The sequence below is a fragment of the Lemur catta genome, chromosome 20, assembly GCF_020740605.2.
Source record: "Lemur catta isolate mLemCat1 chromosome 20, mLemCat1.pri, whole genome shotgun sequence".
Taxonomy (NCBI): Eukaryota; Metazoa; Chordata; class Mammalia; order Primates; family Lemuridae; genus Lemur; species Lemur catta.
This window is the reverse complement of record NC_059147.1, coordinates 17,705,006-17,724,451: the sequence shown is the minus strand read 5'-3', so window position 1 is coordinate 17,724,451 and position 19,446 is coordinate 17,705,006. Positions and strand designations below refer to the sequence as shown.

The 19,446-nt window shown below is 41.4% G+C and overlaps 1 protein-coding gene across 1 annotated transcript in view; it reads right to left on the bottom strand.

Annotated features, from left to right (window-relative positions):
• Positions 1-4,668: 4,668 nt before the first annotated feature.
• The window catches only part of DUXB (double homeobox B), a 42,579-nt gene continuing 27,801 nt past the window's right edge, over positions 4,669-19,446 (bottom strand). Inside the window, exons 3-7 of the mRNA XM_045533298.1 lie at positions 12,230-12,303; positions 9,278-9,432; positions 7,136-7,241; positions 6,657-6,802; positions 4,669-5,274 (exon numbers count right to left, since the gene is read on the bottom strand). Coding sequence (XP_045389254.1) covers positions 4,669-5,274; positions 6,657-6,802; positions 7,136-7,241; positions 9,278-9,432; positions 12,230-12,303 — 1,087 coding nt within the window. The remainder of the gene's footprint in view (positions 5,275-6,656; positions 6,803-7,135; positions 7,242-9,277; positions 9,433-12,229; positions 12,304-19,446) is intronic.

The window sequence follows — 19,446 nt, the reverse complement described above, 5'->3', positions numbered from 1 at the left end:
AAAATACAAACAAAACTCAGAATAAGCTAACCGTGTGACCCTTCTCACCTTATCTAGGGTCCATCAGTAACAATAAATCTAAGCATGAACCAGGATGCTTTAAGACTTTGACTTTTCAAAGAAAAAGAGTGACAAACCCCTTCCATACTTTAGATAAGAAATTTTCCACAGTATTTCTGAACAAAATCACAGAATATCAAACTGCCACATCTGTGAACTAGGAAAAAAAGTATCTGGGCATTTATACTTCTAGTACACCTCCCAGATGACTTGCAGTTCTTTTAAAACAATTTTTATGTAAAATTTTATACATATACAAAATAAAATTGTATAATGAAACCAATGAAATCACTCAGCTTTAATAACTGTTAGCATATGGCCAATCTTTTTGCTCTGGACCCCATCCATTTTAACTTCCCCCTCAAGGTTTTTCACGTTTTTACAGAATTAATTTGAATTGTAGGTATTTCTGTATGTCTATCTAAAAAGTTAAAGGATTTTATAAACCTCAACCATAATTTGGTTTAATTTTCAAATGCCTAATCCCATCTGAAAGCCCCAATGCCCAAGTCTATCCCAAGTGAGTAACACCAGTGATACTGACTGGTGGCCGTAACTCTCCCTACTAAAAGGTAAAAGATTAGACCCCTACGAAACCCTAATATTTATGAAAACGGTCTTACAAAGAAACACCCTTGAGTTCTCCACCGAAGGTACTCACCAGGGCCGGGGGAAGCCATGTGGACTCTCAGGGCCAGGGTCTCTCCAACTGCACCCAAGATGACAAATTCTAGAGCAGAATTACTTAAATACTCACAGGCGCCCACCCTGATCACACCTCCTCCACCACCCTAGTTGAGCCTTCTTGGATTTATTTACAGACCCCACCTTTTAAAATCCTATCTACCATTCATTTAGCATCTGCAACCACAAATTTTCTTCTTTAATTCTCGACTATCACATTTTATTCCCATTTTAGAGGTGAGGATCGTTGGGGCAGAATGGCTCAGAGCCCAGAGTCAGCTCTCTGACCCCGGCAGTCTGAGCGCCGAGCCCAGCCCATCTTCACAGGCTTGCGCATGACAATGATTCAGTATGCCCTTGGAGGTCAAGGACTTTGAAATGGTCGTGGCTGGTTCACAGTGGTTGATATATCCGTGACTAAGTAAAACTGATATTTAGAATGGAATAAAAATGAAAACTCAACAGAAATTTATAGATCTAAATGCGTACATTAAAAAAGAAAAGTCTCAAATTTATTACCTCAGCTTCCACCTTAAAAAACCAGAGAATGAAGAGCAGATGAAACCCAAAGTAAGCAGAAGAAAGGACATAATAAGATTGGAGTGTTCGAGTGCGGTGGCTCAGGCCTGTAATCCCAGCACTGAGCCCAGGAGATCTAGGCTGTAGTGAGCTATAATTGTGCCACTGCGTTCCACCCTGGGCAACACAGCAAGACCCCGTCTCTTAAAAAAACGTTTTGTTTTTTTAAATTAAAGATCAGGGTCTAGCTCTGTCGCTCGGGCTAGAATGCTGTGCCGTCATCACAGCTCACTGCAACCTCAAGCTCCTAGGCTCAAGCTATCCTCCTGCCTCGGCCTCCCAGAGTGTTAGGATTATAGGCGCAAGTCACTGCGCCCGGCCTAATTTTTCTATTTTTAGTAGAGATGGGGTCTCACTAAGGCTGGTCTCAAACTCCTGGTATTTTTTTTTTTTTTTGAGACAGAGTCTCACTCTGTTGCCCGGGCTAGAGTGAGTGCCATGGCGTCAGCCTAGCTCACAGCAACCTCAAACTCCTGGGCTTAAGTGATCCTACTGCCTCAGCCTCCCGAGTAGCTGGGACTACAGGCATGCGCCACCATGCCCGGCTAATTTTTTCTATATATATTTTTAGTTGGCCAGATAATTTCTTTCTATTTTTAGTAGAGATGGGGGTCTCGCTCTTGCTCAGGCTGGTCTCGAACTCCTGAGCTCCAGCGATCCGCCCGCCTCGGCCTCCCAGAGTGCTAGGATTATAGGCGTGAGCCACCGCGCCGGGCCTCAAACTCCTGGTATTAAGTGATCCTCCTGCCTCTGCCTCCCAAAGTGCTAGGATTAGGGGCGTGAGCCGCCAGGTCTGGCTTAAAAGCTGAATTTTTAAGATCAACAAAATTCATAGGCGGGGCCTGGAGTGGGAATTCAGGCTGGGTGCCACTCACCCCCTAGGCCTAAGCCGCTGCAGCATGGTGCCATTTTGAGAGCAAAGCCAACACCAGACTACATCCTGCCCTGGGCCTCAATAACCCCCGAAATCTCCACATCCCTGGGGCCATGCCGACAGCTCTCCACATTCACAGCTAACATCTTACTGAATGAGGAAAAGCTTTAAGCTTTTCCCCTAAGAACTGGAAGACAAAGATGCTACTTTCACCACCACACTGATGTGACATAGTACTGGAAGTCCTAGCCAAAGCAGTTAGGCAAGAGAAAGAACCAGAGGGCATCCAGATTGGAAAGGAAGAAGTCAAACTGTCCCTGTTTGCAGATGACATGATCCTATATTTAGAAAAGCCTAAGGATGCTACCAAAAAACTCTTAGAACTGACGAACACATTGAGTAAAGTTATAGGATACAAAATCAGTATACAATAATCAGTAGCGTTTCTATATGTGAACAACAAACTAGCTGAAAAAGAAATCAAGAAGGCAATCCCATTTACAATACCTACAAAAAAGTATCTAGGAATAAATTTACCCAAGGAAGTGAAAGATCTCTCCAAGGAAAACTGCAAAACACTGATGAAAGAAACTGAAGAAAACACAAGAAAGTGTAAAGAATGGTTCATGGTTCGGAAGAATGAATGTTTGGTCATAAATACTGATTTTGGAATATTCTGGCACTTGTGCTACAGTGCCTCTTACACATAATGCATCCACCAGACACCAGGAAGAGTGTCTGCTGTACAACTGTTTGTAGTAGTGCAACACTAGTAATTTTTTTTTTTTTTAATTTTTGCGAATGACTTACATTCTTTTTTTTTTTTTTTTTTGAGACAGAGTCTCGCTTTGTTGCCCGGGCTAGAATGAGTGCCGTGGCATCAGCCTAGCTCACAGCAACCTCAAACTCCTGGGCTTAAGCGATCCTACTGCCTCAGCCTCCCGAGTAGCTGGGACTACAGGCATGCGCCACCATGCCCGGCTAATTTTTTCTATATAGATTTTTAGCTGTCCAAATCATTTCTTCCTATTTTTGGTAGAGACGGGGTCTCACTCTTGCTCAGGCTGGTCTTGAACTCCAGACCTCGAGCGATCCACCCGCCTTGGCCTCCCAGAGTGCTAGGATTACAGGCGTGAGCCACTGCGCCCGGCCAACACTAGTAATTTTGTAAAACTAGATCTATTTCCAGCACCTGTGTATGGAACTGAAAGAATTGTGTAATGGAACGGAATGCACATTGATAAAAACAAAGCAGTAATGTTTTTCAAAGATATTTTTATTGTACCAAGGTAAACCCACATACACCTTCATGCACTGTAATGTATTTTTAGAAGTTATTTCAAAGGGAGGGAGAAGATTGAGAATAAGGATGACTACTCCAGAGGTTTTAAGTTAACATATACATTATTTATAATAAAATGAGGGATTGTATATGCACACATACACATATGTAAATTTATATGAAAAATCACCAAAATGTGGAAATATAATCATTAGACTATATTCAGTGACTGCATGGTGTTATGATTTCCTGGTAACTTTTCGTACGTTTTAAATAGTCAAAGGAAAAAAATACATTTATGAGTGAAGGAATACTCAGTATTATGAATATATCCTCATCTATTTAATTATTCCCTTATTTATGAATGCTGAAGTAGTTTCAAGTTCCCAATTCAAACCCTCAGAACTTGGGGGTGAAAGTTTACTTTTTGAGCTCACCTCATCAGGTAATACAGTATTCCCTATTCCCTCATTTTCTACACATCAAACTCATTTTAAGTTTGCCCTCCCGCTTCGCCAGAAGGGAAGAAATGCCTACGTGTCTCCTGTAGACCTGTTTTCCTCGAGTCAGTTGGGTTAGAGTCCATCGATTCTCCAGACTGGAGAGGACGCGATTACAGGAAGGAGGTCATGTTTGTCAGGAAAATGCTTTTGTTCAGAAGGATTCAGCAGACATGTCCACTGCCTCGTGCTCTCGATGTTTCCCGAGGCAGGGTGGAACTTTGAAACAATCTTTTACTCCATGAAGTGGGTATAGAAGATAACCACTGCCCATACATTGTGCAAAAACCTCCAAGTAGTTTATCTCTCCCCCTGTATTAGTCTTGCTCCAGGACAGGATGTCTTTGTTGTTTGTCATACTTTAAATCATACTAATTGTGCATCAAAAGAAAGGAGATCTGGACCAGGGTCCTAAGAATGACATCTTCCTCCTCTTGGAGCTCAGGTCCTGGGGAACCTTGCAGCGTTGGAGCAGAGCCTGAAAATCACCCTCATTGAAGGGTGTTTGGAGTCCTGGAGGGTCCTCTTCCTGCACATCAGGATTCAGAAAAGAGTGTACCTTTTACTGAAAATCTGTGGGTGACAAGAGTTGACCTAAAGGCTTGAGGTTTCTGCATTGCCGATGCGGTTGGATGAGTGGTTAAAATGGCTCTCCCGCTCACTGTGCCTGCTGCTGCCACAAGTCCGTCTCAGTGTGTCCCTTTGTGAGGGTCCCATTCTGCAATTAGAGCCTGGCAGATCTCATCCCACCATTGCACAATGAAAGATATGTCATTCTCAGGACCCAGATACCAAGATTGTTGTTCTTTGTGCTCAGGCGGAGGCTGCCAATAGTCTTCTAACTGAACACTGGTGCCACTGTGTTCTTCGTGATTTGGGCATTCTTGGTATGGAGACTGGAAAGGAGTCTGAATATCTGAGAAGTCCTCTCCCTGAGTTGGCAATGTCGGCAAGTGATTCCTAAGTGTCAGAGATTGGTCAGAGTCCTCTCCTTCCTGCACAGCCTGAGTGGGCTGCATAATCCTGACATTTGGTCCTTGGCTCAAACAGACCCTCAAGGGATCCTGAGGAACAGAGGACTCATGGGATGGAGGATGAACAAGCAGAAATGTTTGGTTGCTGCTGAGAGCATTGGAGGAGGGAAAATGAGGAGACCTGTCTGGGAGAGAGCACATGTCAATTTGGTGCTGCTGAACACTCAGATCTGGTCTCCAGTTTGGGCCAGTTATCGAGAGATCCAAGGGCTCCCCTGGGTTCTGCTCAGGATACAGAGATCTTTGTTTCCGAAACCACGCCTAAGTGAGGAAAAGGGAGACACAGACATGATAAGACATAAGCAATTCTAGCTCTGCTTCTCGTACTCTGTAAAGCAAAGGGGCTCCTAGCTAACACCAGGCCTAGCACAGGGTGAGCTTATCTATACAGTTGGTCCTCTGAATCTACGGGTTCTGCACCCTCAGATCCAATTAACTGTGGATTGGAAATATTTGTGGAAAAAATAAGAAATAACAATACCAAAATAAAAAATATTTTATTTAAAATTTTTAATTCTTATTTTATTCAAAACACCAGCCACAGGAGAAAGTATAACAACTATTTATATAGCATTTATGTTATATTAGGTATTATAAGTAACCTAGAGATGATTTATAGTATATGGGTGGATGTGAGTACGTTATACGCAAATGCTATACTATCTTATATCAGGGACTTGAGCATCCTCACATTTTGACATTGGGGGGGTGGGTCCTGGAAGTAATCCCTCACGGAAACTGAGGGACAACTGTACATGAAAATCATATATTTTACATGTGGAATGAATAACTACAGTCCATGTGTTCCATGAGTATACATGTGTATGCTTATGTGTATACATAAATATACACATACATAAATTGAGGTTATAACACACTGAGCAATCAACTATAGATGGATTGAAACCCTGGCTGAAAAATCATCTGTTCTCGAACCCTCCCTTTCATTGCAACAATGGGTCAGCAAACAAAATCTCATAAGAATTCATAGTTTACGAGTGAATAAATCTGATCAAAGGTTAATAAACACAAATAAGTGTTTTTGAGAGTTTCTGTGCTATAAGCCTATGAATGTGCTTCCTAAGTTGTGCACACTTAACATATACTAAACCATGATCCTCATAACTTAGGTAGATGAAGGTACTCAGTGGGGGTGATTTTGTCCCTCGGCTGGAGGATGTTTGACTATGTCTGTGAATTTTGTTGGTTGTCACAAACGGGGAAGGGAATAGGGAGCGGGGAGGTGGGCAGTGGCTGTACTGGTATCTAGTTGGTAGAGGCCAGGAATGCTGAAAAATATTCTACCATGTATATGACAACCCCTCACAAGAGGGAATTATCTGGCCCAAAATGACAATGCTGCTAGGTTGTAGTAAACCTAAACAGAGTGTTCTCAAAATGGGTATTAACGTTCACATTTTCCCACATTTTTACTGCCAGTGGTTCCAAGTGGACGCATCAAAATTTGCTTTTAAATTCTTCCTTGGCAGGAATGTGACTTGCAATGCCAGGTGTTTACCATCCCATACCTTTGTCCTTGAGGACTGTGAGAACCCAAGATAGCCCCACATTTTCCTTAATGCCTCTGGGGGCAATATCACTTATAGGCAGGGCATATTTGGTGCCACAGACACAGAACTTACCATAATTCTTGATTCCCGAAGGCCTGTTTGTCTAGCCAGCTTTTTCCTGCTAACAGTATCAGGGAATGGGTTCCTCTTAAAGGCTTCAACCAGTTTGTTTCTTTGAGTTTTCGTGATGAATGCCTGGTCTTCATTGGGTGTGTATTACAAACGAGAACGGGGGAACAAAAGGGGACATTTAGGGCAGTTTTCAAACTCAAACTGGAAGCACAAGCCTGTGAAGATCATACCGGGCACACGGATTCTCCCTGTATCCCCGCCGAGGTGGTAGAAGAGGAGGCTGCTGCGCTGCTAAGAACCTGCCTGTCTCAGCCAGTCGTGGGATAATGTTTGTATTTCTGACACTAGGATGCCCAGAGCAAGCTCTACCTGGCTCCTAAGCGAAGGAGTCTTAATGGAGAATTGGGGCACAGCATGCAGTTATTTCTAATCTCAATGGGACCCACTGAGGAACTGCATTTGGGTTGGAGAGGTCTTACCCTGACAGCAATGCTGCGGCTGGCTGTGCTCCTGCGTCTGATCTTGTTCTAAGCAGCATTCAGACTCCAGCTGTCTCTGTTTTGCTCTGCGCTGTTTAAACCAACGCTAAGTGGGGAAAGATGTTAAAATCATGTAAGTCACTCTGTCATTCTAAACATCAATACAATCACATAAGACGGATTTGACTATCTGCCCTTGGACTAATATGCATAAGAGAAAGACAAGGTAGTATCCTAGGAATGATGTTACTATTAGCATTCAATTCAGGACCACACATGAATCTGTACTCAAGTGAGCATTTCTTTCATGGTCCTTTTCATGGTACCCTAAGTAAATTTTCCTGATTTAAGAGACCCTATTACGTGTCTCAAAAGAAATCTGTCTCTCCCCCATCCCCATAGCATCCTGCCTTCAAATGTCTGAATGTCTTTTCTTGGCCCCCATCACCTCTTCATCGTAAATGCCATTTCATAGTACACAATACATATAGAATTGATTGTAGAAAAAAATTTAAGCAGATTCAGCTACAGTAAAGAGCTGGGCTAACACTCATCCATATTTCCATCTTCCCTCTTACTTATTTCATCCCAGAGTCAACAATTGATAGGGAGACTCCTAGGGACCCCTACATTTCGAATTGTCACTACTGGCACCAACAGAACTAACTGAACTCTTTGCTTGTTTCCTCACGACTAGAGGCAGAATTGCAACATACTTTTCAATTATTTCTGAGTGTTTTATTTTGATTATTTGATAATTCTTAAGAAGATTTAAAGTCTTAATGACAGCCAATACCTGATGGACCACCCTTACATCCTAGGCATGGTGCTAAAAGGTTATATCTCATCTCTAAATCAATTAATCAAATGTTTCCTGTTAAGAAATCTTAAGCACAGATGGAAACTAAAAACAAATGAAGAAATTAGTGAACACTATTGCTGTCAGTTCAAATGGGTCTAGTACTTCTCTCAAAGCCAATTACATGACAGTCCCATAGAATGCACTATCCTTACTGGGATTTGAATAAACTCTATCTCTCACATCCATTACAGATACATGAAAAGATAAGCAAAATTTCTTCTCCCTTATATCCCCTCAGACTGAGACCCTTATAGCCAATGGCTTATTGGAGACTATACATTTGATACAGAAACCAGAACTCATTATTTTCTTCTAAAAACACATTTTCACTTGATCTTCATTGGTTTAAATACTATTTTCACCTGATAGAATTATATTCTTTACAGATATCTTTTGGATAACTGAAAAATTCAACTTAGTTTCATTTTTCTATCAGTAATTTTTTTTTGTTCATTTGTGTTTTGAGACAGGAGTCTCACTCTGTTGCCTGGGCTAGAGTGCCATGGCGTCAGCCTAGCTCACAGCAACCTCAAACTCCTGGGCTCAAGGGATCCTCCTGCTTCAGCCTCCCAAGTAGCTGGGACTACAGGCAAGTGCCACCACACCCGGCTAAATTTTTTCTATTTTTACTTGTCCGGTTAATTTCTTTCTATTTTTAGTAGAGACCCCGTCTCCCTCTTGCTGAGGCTGGTCTTGAATCCCTGACCTCAAGTGATCCTCCTGCCTAGGCCTCTCAGAATGCTAGGATTACAGGCATGAGCCACCACGCCTGGTCTTTCCATCAGTAATTATATTCAAAATGATTCAAGATGGAATTTTATTTCAAATACTCTGTATGACTCACATTTGAGACATTAAATTTTTAAAAAATTAGCTTGAGAATTTTGGAATCTACGTGCATTCATACCCCACAGTTCCTTGTAATTATGTATTATTTTTCTGCAGTATATTCCAATACTTAAGGATGCCACATCATTATCATAGTGACCCAATTTCTTGCATGTTCTAAATCTTGAAATATGATTCGATTACCTCCCGTTGTGAGAGCCTGAGCCAGTGCATTCTCCCTCCCCCACCAGTGAATACACACAAATGATATTCCCACCATTGGTAAAAGATATAAACAGAGTTCTTATTTTTATTTTCTTTTTAATATTGCATAATGGGAAAAACCTTCTTAGCAAAATACCTGACATTAGAGAATTGCCTGAAAGTGGTGAGCCCAGTTTTTCTCTTTATCTTGAGTCTGTCAGATAATGAAATGGAAATCTAATGCCTACCGTAATTTTAGATTCTGGAACACCAATTTCTTTGGCCAGTCGTTCCTTGGTAGCTTTATCAGGGTGAGGGTCATGTTGAAACCATGCTTCGAGGATCTCCTTTTGACTCTGGCTATAAACAATCTTGCTTTCATGGGTTTCTTTTTGTTCTGTGGCTGATGAAGAGAAAAGGAGAAGAGGAGTGTGAAGGATATATTTATGGGTTAAAAACTGTGGTGTGAGCCTATGTTTTATATTTATTCTAGGTTGAAAGCCTGTCAGTCCAATTATTACTCTATTCTTTTACTTTAGGCATGTAGCTAAAGTCATGCTAACTTGGACACATAAAGGTTTAAATACATATATTAGAAAAATGGCAATCAATGAACTAAGAACTTACAGGAAATGTACAAAATTACAAAGAAAATAGGAAACAATAGGGACGAAGAAAATTAATGAAAATAAATGAAACAAGTTAACCTCATGAAAAAAATGAAAAGGTTAAATACACAAAAATGTATTTAATAAAAATAATACATTTTAATAAAATTAAATATTTTATATATATATATACATATATATATACACATATATATATATATGGGGGTCCATATTTTTTTTCTCTACTTAAAATGTCAACTTTAAAACTTCAGGTAGATGACCCATGTATGAGACTCATGGCTTTTATAAACTCTGTAAAATAAGGAAAGCACGTGGCATTATCAAAGAACAGAGCAAACACCTGTTGGGAACTTACCCATTGAAGTCCTCTCGAATTTCATCCTGGGAAGAAGACCTGGTCTTCAGGGGGGTCTGTGGGCAACTGAGCAGCTCCCAAAGACACAGGCTTTACCAAGGCCCAGGGTGACCCACCCTTTTTGATTTATCCCTTCACTATTTAACACCTTTAGAAAGAAATGAAGTAATTAGATTAAGTGGAAACACAGATTCTCCTGGGTGATTTTTACTTCTTTCATAATACTTTTCTCAATACGACTTAGATTTTGTGCTCTCTAGTGTGTGTGTGTGTGTGTGTGTGTGTGTGTGTGTACATATATATAAATGTTATTTTATATATAAAAATGTTTATTTTGTCCCCTATTGAGTTCAAATACTCTTATTTCTTAATTATTTTGGTTTGGCCATATGAGTCACTACATCATAAGGATATCCTGACCTCACGTTATATTTTCTGTTTTCCTCAGCCCTTCCTGAAACACATCTTTCCATCATCATGATGGTAGTACTTATGCATGTGCACCTGGCTAGTCTATACTTCCCAGTTATTCAATAAAACACTAGTCTAGGTGTTTCTGTGAAGGTGTTTTGTAGATGTGATTGGGTTATATAATCAGCTGGCTTTCAGCAAATGAGATTATCACAAATAATCTAGGTCAGCTGGATCCAATCAAAGGCCTTAAGGGCAAAATTGAGGATTCCCTGCAGGAAAAGGAATCACATCTGTGCTCACGAGCTTCATCTCCTGCCTGAGTTTCACCCTGCTTTTCCAGCGGGCTGTCCTACAGATCACATGCTTGCCTAGCCAGGCCCCACAATCATAAAGTCAGTTCTGTGCTGCTGTGGTGTGAATGTTTATGCCGAGTCAAAGTTCATATGTTCAAATCCTCACCCTCAGGGTAATGGTGTTAGAAGGTGGAGCCTTTGGGAAGGTGATTAGATCATGGAGGCAGAGTTCATGGGGAAGTGGACTCTCACCAGACACCAAATCTGCCTGGACTTCCCAGCTTTTGAACTGTGAGGAATAAGTTTCTGTTGTTTATAAGCCACCCAGACTATGGTATTTTATTATAGCAGCCTGAATGGACATAAGACAAGTGTAATAAATTTCTTTATATAATATGTATGTGTGCGTATATACAATAATAGACCTATACTTATATATATATATATATATATATATACAAACACACACACGTGTATAGATATATATAGTTATACATCTTATATATGGTTATATATCTATGCATATATATGAACACATACATACATATTATATATATAGTTCACTATGGGATTTGACTTTATAACACTATTGATTCTGTTTCTCTGATGGAATCCTGACTGATAACAGATGTTGTGGAGGTGCTTCTATAAGAACAGCATCATACAGATATATATTAAATATTACATATTTTAAATGTATAATTAAATATAAATAAATAAAACTTAAATGATATAAGTTATATATTTATATAATTAGTGCCTCTAAGGCACTAATGACTCTAGTTCTAGTGACAAGGAGGTAGTCCAGGGCATCATGTGGCAAATATTGTCACTGGATAGCCCCAGCTTAGTGCCACATTTACCAGCAGCAGTGACCAACACTGAGTCCCCAATATGGGACCATTTCCTGAGGTAATAACCTGGTGACATGCAATACATTGGACCACTTCTATTGGGAAAGGGTCATTGCATTGTTCTTATTGGAACAGATACTCTGGATACAGATTTATCTTCCCTACGTGTAATGGTCTGCCAAAATTGGTATCTGTGGACTTACAGAATGTCTTATCCACCGTCATGGCACTCCACAAAGCATTGCTCCTGATCAAGGAACTCACCCCACAGCCAATAAAGTGTGGCAACAGGCCTATGCTCATGAAATCCATTGGTCTCACCAGGGTCCCCATCATCCTAAAGCAGTGGTCTTGATAGACTGGTGGAATGACATTTTAAAGACTCAATTATAACACCAGCTAGGTGTTAATACCTTGAGGGGCAGAGGCAATATTCTCCAGGATATTATAAATGCTCTTAATCAGCATCCAATATATGCTGCTCTTTCTCTGACAGCCAGGATTCACTAGTATAGGAATCTGCGGGTGGACGTGGAAGGGGTTCCACACACTGTTATCCCTGGTGATTCACTGGCAAAATTTTTGCTTCCCACCCCTTTGACCTTAGCCTCTGCTAGTCTAGAGGTTTTAATTCCTAAAGGAGGAATGCTTCTACCAGGAGACACAGCAAAGATTCCATTGAAGTGGAAGTTGAGACTGCCACAGGGCTGCTTTAGGTTCCTCATGCCTCTGAATGAACAGGCAAAGAAGGGGGTTCCGGTACTGGCTGGGATGATTGATCCTGATTACCAAGGAGGAACTGGGTTGCTACTACACAAGCATATCTCTGGATTACACGACATCCTTTAGGGAAACTCTCAGTACTACCATGCTACCCTGTGATGAAAATCGAGCCAATGGAAAACTACAACAACCCGGTTTAGGTAGGATTGCTAACGGCCCAGATCATCCAGGAGTGAAGGTTTGGGTCATCCCACCAGGCAAAGAACCAAAACCAGCTGAGGTGCTTGATGAGGGCAAAGGAAATATGAATTGGTAGTGGAAGACAACTGTTAATACCAGCTATGACCATGTGACCAGTTGCAGAAACGAGGACTATACTAATTATGATAATTTTGTTATGAATATGTTTGTATATACAAATGCTCCTTGACTTACAATGAGGTTACATCCAGATAAACCCATTGTAAGTTGAAAATATTCTAAGTCAAAAGTGCTTTTAATACACCTAACCTACCAAACATCATAGTTTAGCCTAGCCTACCTTAAACATGCTTGGAACACTTACATAAACCTACAGCTGGGCAAAAACATCTAACGCAAAGCCTATTTTATAATAAAGCATGGAATATGTCATGTACACTATATATCACTGGCCCAGGAAAAGATCCAAATTCAAAATTTAAAGTACATCGAAATTTCACACCATCATACAGTCAAAAAATAGTAAGTTGAACCATGGTAAGTTGGGGCCTGTCTATATATTAACAAAATATTTTTTGTTTTCTTCTCTGTTATCCACTTAACATCTAATTTAAGATGTACTAATAACAGTTAACCTTTTATCACACTATTTAAGGAGTGTCAAAAGAGAAGTATGAACATCACCCAGAGTTCCTGTATCCTCTTTTGGGGAAAGGGTTAGCATGTTTCTGGTGGTGGGCAGGATGGTTGTACCATGTTAGGCAGAAGAACCACTTTGTTATTGTCTTTAGAAATGATTTATAGGTACAGGAGATGTGTGTGGTTTCCTGGTTGAGAAGGTATGGACAGAGGTGGTCAGTTTTATGTGTCAATTTGGTTAGTTTGCAGTCCCCAGTTATTCAAACATGGATTTAGGTGTTTCTGTGAAGGTATTCGGTAGATGTGATTACAGTTCATAATCACTTGACCTTAAGGGTTATTATCCTAGAAAATGTGAGTGGGTCTGAGTCAATCAGAGTGGAGGCTTCCCGGAGAAGAAATTCTGTCTGTTGACAGCTGTTTCAGCTCATGGCCAAGAGTTCCAGCCTGCCTCAGGGACCTCAGACTTGCATAGCAGGGAAGTAGGGAGTAGGGAAAAAGCCAAAGGTTTATTATTATTATTATTCTCTCACTCAGCAATCAATACAAAAAACATCTGTGACCTCTGGACACCAGGAAGTGTGTGGGGATTTCTCCCCACCACCAACAGATAAATCAATTTCTGCAGCAGACACCAGCTGGGTGTCCTTTAATTCAATTCAATTCTGATACTATCTATCTATCTGGAGATAGTATCAGATCCCACAGGTTGAGGGCTCAGGCCCACAAAAATGCCTCCTCCTTCCCATGCCAATTGCAAACCCCAAGTTGTTTCACCTGTGCTTCCGGTTGGCCAGCTGTATATTGGGTTTCCCACAACCCCCTCATTAGGTTTGGTCTGTTTGCTAGAGCGGCTCACGGAACTCAGGGAAACACTTATATTTACCAACTTATTATAAAAGATGTCACAAACGATACAGATGAAGCGGTGCACAGCAGCAGGGCATGTGGGGAGGCAGGTGGAGCTTCCGTGCCTTCTCCACTCCGGGGTCACCACCCTCCAGGAACCTCCATGTGTTCAGCTCTTCAGAACCCCCGGAACCCAGTCCTTTGGCCTTTTTATGGAAGCTTCATTACACAGGCATGATTAATTAAATCACTGACCACAGGTGATCCACTCAACCTTTAGCCCCTCTCCCCTCCCTGGGGGGTCTTGGGGGAGGGGTTCAAAGCCCCACCTTCTCATCCTGCCTGGGTCTTTCCAGGGGCCAGCCCCCATCCTGAAGCTGTCTAGTGGAAGGCAGCTATCAGCCAATCATCAGCATACCAAAAGACACTATTACTTTGGAAATTCCAAGGATTTTAGAAGTTAAGTGCCAGGAATGGGACTAAGACCAAATCTTAATGTCACAGTATCACACCTAGCCTACCTCTGGTCATATAAGCCAATTATTTACAATAAGGCTCTACTTATATACAGGTTTTGTTTCTCTGGTTGAACCCTGACTGATACAGTCATCAAATTATTTATTTTGAGATGATGACATAACAGGAAAAATTATATATGTGGGTTTGTCTTGGGGGATGGGCCATGAGTGATGCAAAACCTTGTTGAATCCTAGAAAGAGGGCAACTCATTTTATGGCCCTGTAAACTTGCCAAGAAAACCTGGAAGGTAGTAAGTGAGACAAGTTCTCTTGTGCCTTAAGGCAAGGAAAACAAAATATCACTATCATGACTCATCTGCTCTTGGCTACTGTGGCCTGGGTACATCAAAAATGAAATGAGCTCAGAAAGGAATGTGCTGCTCAACAGGAAAAAAAAAAAGTATGAACTACAAGGTAAGGCCCACAGACAGATTTTATGCTCAGTTAAAATGACGAAATAAAAACCTGGAGACACAATTCCTAACAAAAAATATATACTAGCCGGGCACAGTGGCTCACACCTGTAATCCTAGCACTCTGCAAGGCGGGGGTGGGGATCGCTTGAGATCAGGAATTTGAGAGCAGCTTGAGCAAGAGCGAGACCCATCTCTACAGAAAATAGAGAAAAAAAAATTAGCCGGGCATGGTGGCGCATGCCTGTAGTCCCAGCTACTCGGGAGGCTGAGGCAGAAGGATCGCTTGAGCCCAGGAGTTTGAGGTTGCTGTGAGCTAGGGTGATACCAGGGCACTCTAGCCTGGGCGACAGAGTGAGACTCTGTCTCAAAAAACAAAACAAAACAACAATTAAAAAATAAAAAAACTCCTATAAAAAATATACATACACATAGTGAAAAAAATGCAACAATCAAACCTGGGTTGTGGCTGTCACATCTTTGGTTTAAAGCAATGATTGCATTAAGATTTCTACCAATAAATCATTCCTTTATTATTAATATTTTAAAGAAAGTATTCCTGTATACAGGAGTGCCACAGAAAAAAATGGTGTATGGTTTTGACACAGAAAACTGATAAACTGAAAATATTTTAATTAAGACAAGAGAAAGAAAAATTAGCCAGAATGAATTGAAGGAGAAGCTAAGTCCCCACCACCAACAGATCAATCAATTCTGCAGCAGAGTCTCTTAATTCAATTCATTTCTGATACTATCTACTGGAGATAGCGTCAGATGCCACAAGAATGCCTCCCGCTTCCCATGCCAAGAGCAACCCCCAAGTTGTTTCACCTGTGCTTCCGGTTGGCCAGCTATAAATCGGGTTTCCCATGATCTCCTCATTAGGTTTGGTCTGTTTGCTAGAGCGGCTCACGGAACTCAGGGAAACACTTATATTTACCAACTTATTATAAAAGATGTCACAAAGGATACAGATGAAGCGGTGCACAGCGGCAGGGCATGTGGGGAGGCAGGTGGAGCTTCCGTGCCTTCTCCACTCCGGGGTCACCACCCTCCAGGAACCTCCATGTGTTCAGCTCTTCAGAACCCCCGGAACCCAGTCCTTTGGCCTTTTTATGGAAGCTTCATTACACAGGCATGATTAATTAAATCACTGACCACAGGTGATCCACTCAACCTTTAGCCCCTCTCCCCTCCCTGGGGGGTCTTGGGGGAGGGGTTCAAAGCCCCACCCTCTCATCCTGCCTGGGTCTTTCCAGGGGCCAGCCCCCATCCTGAAGCTGTCTAGTGGAAGGCAGCTATCAGCCAATCATCAGCATACCAAAAGACACTATTACTTTGGAAATTCCAAGGATTTTAGAAGTTAAGTGCCAGGAATGGGACTAAGACCAAATCTTAATGTCACAGTATCACACCTAGCCTACCTCTGGTCATATAAGCCAATTATTTACAGTAAGGCTCTACATATATACATGTTTTGTTTCTCTGGTTGAACCCTGACTGATACAGTCATCAAATTATTTATTTTGAGATGATGACATAACAGGAAAAATTATATATGTGGGTTTGTCTTGGGGGATGGGCCATGAGTGATGCAAAACCTTGTTGAATCCTAGAAAGAGGGCAACTCATTTTATGGCCCTGTAAATTTTTTGGTAAACCTGTGTCAGCCATGAAAACCTGGAAGGCAGTAAATGAGACAAGTCCTCTTGTGCCTTAAGGCAAGGAAAACAAAATATCACTATCATGACTCATCTGCTCTTGGCCACTGTGGCCTGGGTACATCAAAAATGAAATGAGCTCAGAAAGACATGTGCTGCTCAACAGGAAAAAAAAAAGTATGAACTACAAAGTTAGGCCCACAGACAGATTTTACGCTCATTTTAAATGAGGAAATAAAAACTTGGAGACACACTTCCTAATGAAAAAATATATACATAGTTAAAAAATGCAACAGTCAAACCTGGGTTGTGGCTGTCACATCTTTGGTTCAAAGCAATGATTGCATTAAAATTTCTACCAATACATCATTCCTTTACTATTAATTTTTTTTTTTAGAGACAGAGTCAATCTCTCTCTCTCTCTCTCTCACCCCCAGGGAAGAGTGCAGTGGCTTCATTGTAGCTCACTGCTGTTTAGGTCTGGAGCTGAGAGGGAGATATACAGAGCTTCAGGTGTAGCAAAATGCTGTTTATTTTAACATCTGTGGCTTGGCTCCAGACCTATCAACTGCAACCTCCAACTCCTGGGCTCAGGCAATCCTTCTGCCTCAGCCTCCCAAGTAGCTGGGACTATAGGTGTGCGCCACTATGCTGGCTAATTTTTCTATTTTTAGTAGAGACAGGGTCTCATTTGTGCTCAGGCTGGTCTCGAACTCCTGACCTCAAGCGATCCTCCTGCCTCAGCCTCCCAGAGTGCTAGGATCACAGGTGTGAACCACCATGCCGGCCCATTATTAATATTTCAAGAAAGTATTCCTATATACAGTACTGCCAGAGAAAAAAACGGTGTGCGCTTTTGACATAGAAAACTGGTAAGCTCAAGATATTTTAATTAAGATAAGAGAAAGAAAAATTAGCCAGGATGAATTGAAGGAGAGGCTAAGTGCACCTGGAAGTGAATGCAATCAGGTAGATTAATTGGTCTTTATTTGTGTGTACTTTTGTATGTCAGTGTATGTGTGTGCTTAAACCAAAAAAAATGATTTGTTTGGGTAAAAATAATGTTCTGTGTATTTCACCCTATAGGATCCTACGAAGATGGTGAAACCTCACGAGAGCTATAGTCTCTAATGCCCTGTGAAACAAAACTATGGCAGGCCATTGTTTTGGACTAAGGTACTGCATTAGGCCCCAACAGACCAGACCAAACCGACATGGAGTCCCTCATCCTAAATGCCACATAACAACATTGAAACTTTAAGGAAGGAGACAGATCCCCAAATAGACCAACTTTTCCTGAAAACAGGAGATTTAAGTCTACCTGAGTCATAAAGAAGCCTGATAAGAAAGTCCCCTCTGCTTTAACTGCTACAAAAAAGTAATCCAAAGTACCTGATGTTAGGCCGGGCGCGGTGGCTCACGCCTGTAATCCTAGCTCTGGGAGGCCGAGGTGGGTGGATCGCTCGAGGTCAGGAGTTCGAGACCAGCCTGAGCAAGAGTGAGACCCCGTCTCTACTAAAAATAGAAAGAAATTATCTGGCCAACTAAAAATATATATACAAAAAAATTAGCCGGGCATGGTGGCTCATGCCTGTAGTCCCAGCTACTCGGGAGGCTGAGGCAGTAGGATCGCTTAAGCCCAGGAGTCTGAGGTTGCTGTGAGCTAGGCTGAAGCCACGGCACTCACTCTAGCCCGGGCAACAAAGTGAGACTCTGTCTCAAAAAAAAAACAAAAAAAAAAAACAAAGTACCTGATGTTAATCAATCAGCTTTTTTCCCTATTGTTCTGTCCCCTTGCTCCCACTTTACAAAACCTGCTGCTCTACTATTGTCCAGTGGGAACTCCCATTCTATTTTGTAGAATGGAGGCTGCTGGAATTCTTACATCATGAATAAAAGCCAATTATATCTATAAATGGGCTTTTATTTCTTGATGTCTTGAGGAAGAAAAGTTCCATCTGGATCTGCCAGATTCTTTGCGTGTGTTATGGAGGCTCTGGGCTTTGAGTTCTCTATTAGTTTGTTTTCTGTTGCGTAAAACAGAATACCTGAAACCTGAAACTGTGTAATTTACAAAGAAAATAAATTTATTTTTATAGTTATGGAGGCTGAGAAATCCCAGGTTGAGAGGCTGCAGCTGGTGAGGCCTCCTTGGCAGTGGGCACTCCCTGAAGTCTTGAGGTGGCCTAGACTATCACGAGGTGAGGTGGCCTAGGGTGCTAACCTGCTTGCTAAGGCCTCTCTTCCTGTGCTTGTAAAGCCACCAGTCCCATTCCTGTAATAACCCATTGATACTTTAATCCATTGGATTTGCCCACATGATCCAATCACCTCTTAAAGGCCCCACCTTTTGATACTGCCACATACCCATCCTTCCACATCAAACAACTCTGTCCCAGAAACTGCCCAAATGTCTGAAAATGCAGTTAATTCAAAACAAAATCGCTTTGGTTTTACCTTGAAAATAAATATTTAAGCAATGAATACAGAAGCAGAGTAAAATGACAGTGTATACATTCGATCCAATATGATAGAGAGAGTGTGTGTGTGTGTGTGTGTTTGTGATCACAATCATTTGATATCCTTTGGGTCTCAGCATGACTATGTGAGTCACTCTCCCCTGCACACAGCGGGCTGAATATCCTTGAGACAAATTTTCTCACGGATTAATAATGGACTTTCACAAACAAATTTTGTGCATACTTGTTTGGGATCTGAGGGCTTTTTCTCCTCTAGGAGGGTACAATTTCTTTCCATTTCCCAGAGTTTTTTCTCTAGTTCTTCAATTTTACTTAAGAAAAGAATGATAAGAAATGATGTTATTAATTAATAAATGTTTGTGGGTGATCCCTTCTAGCATAGAACTGG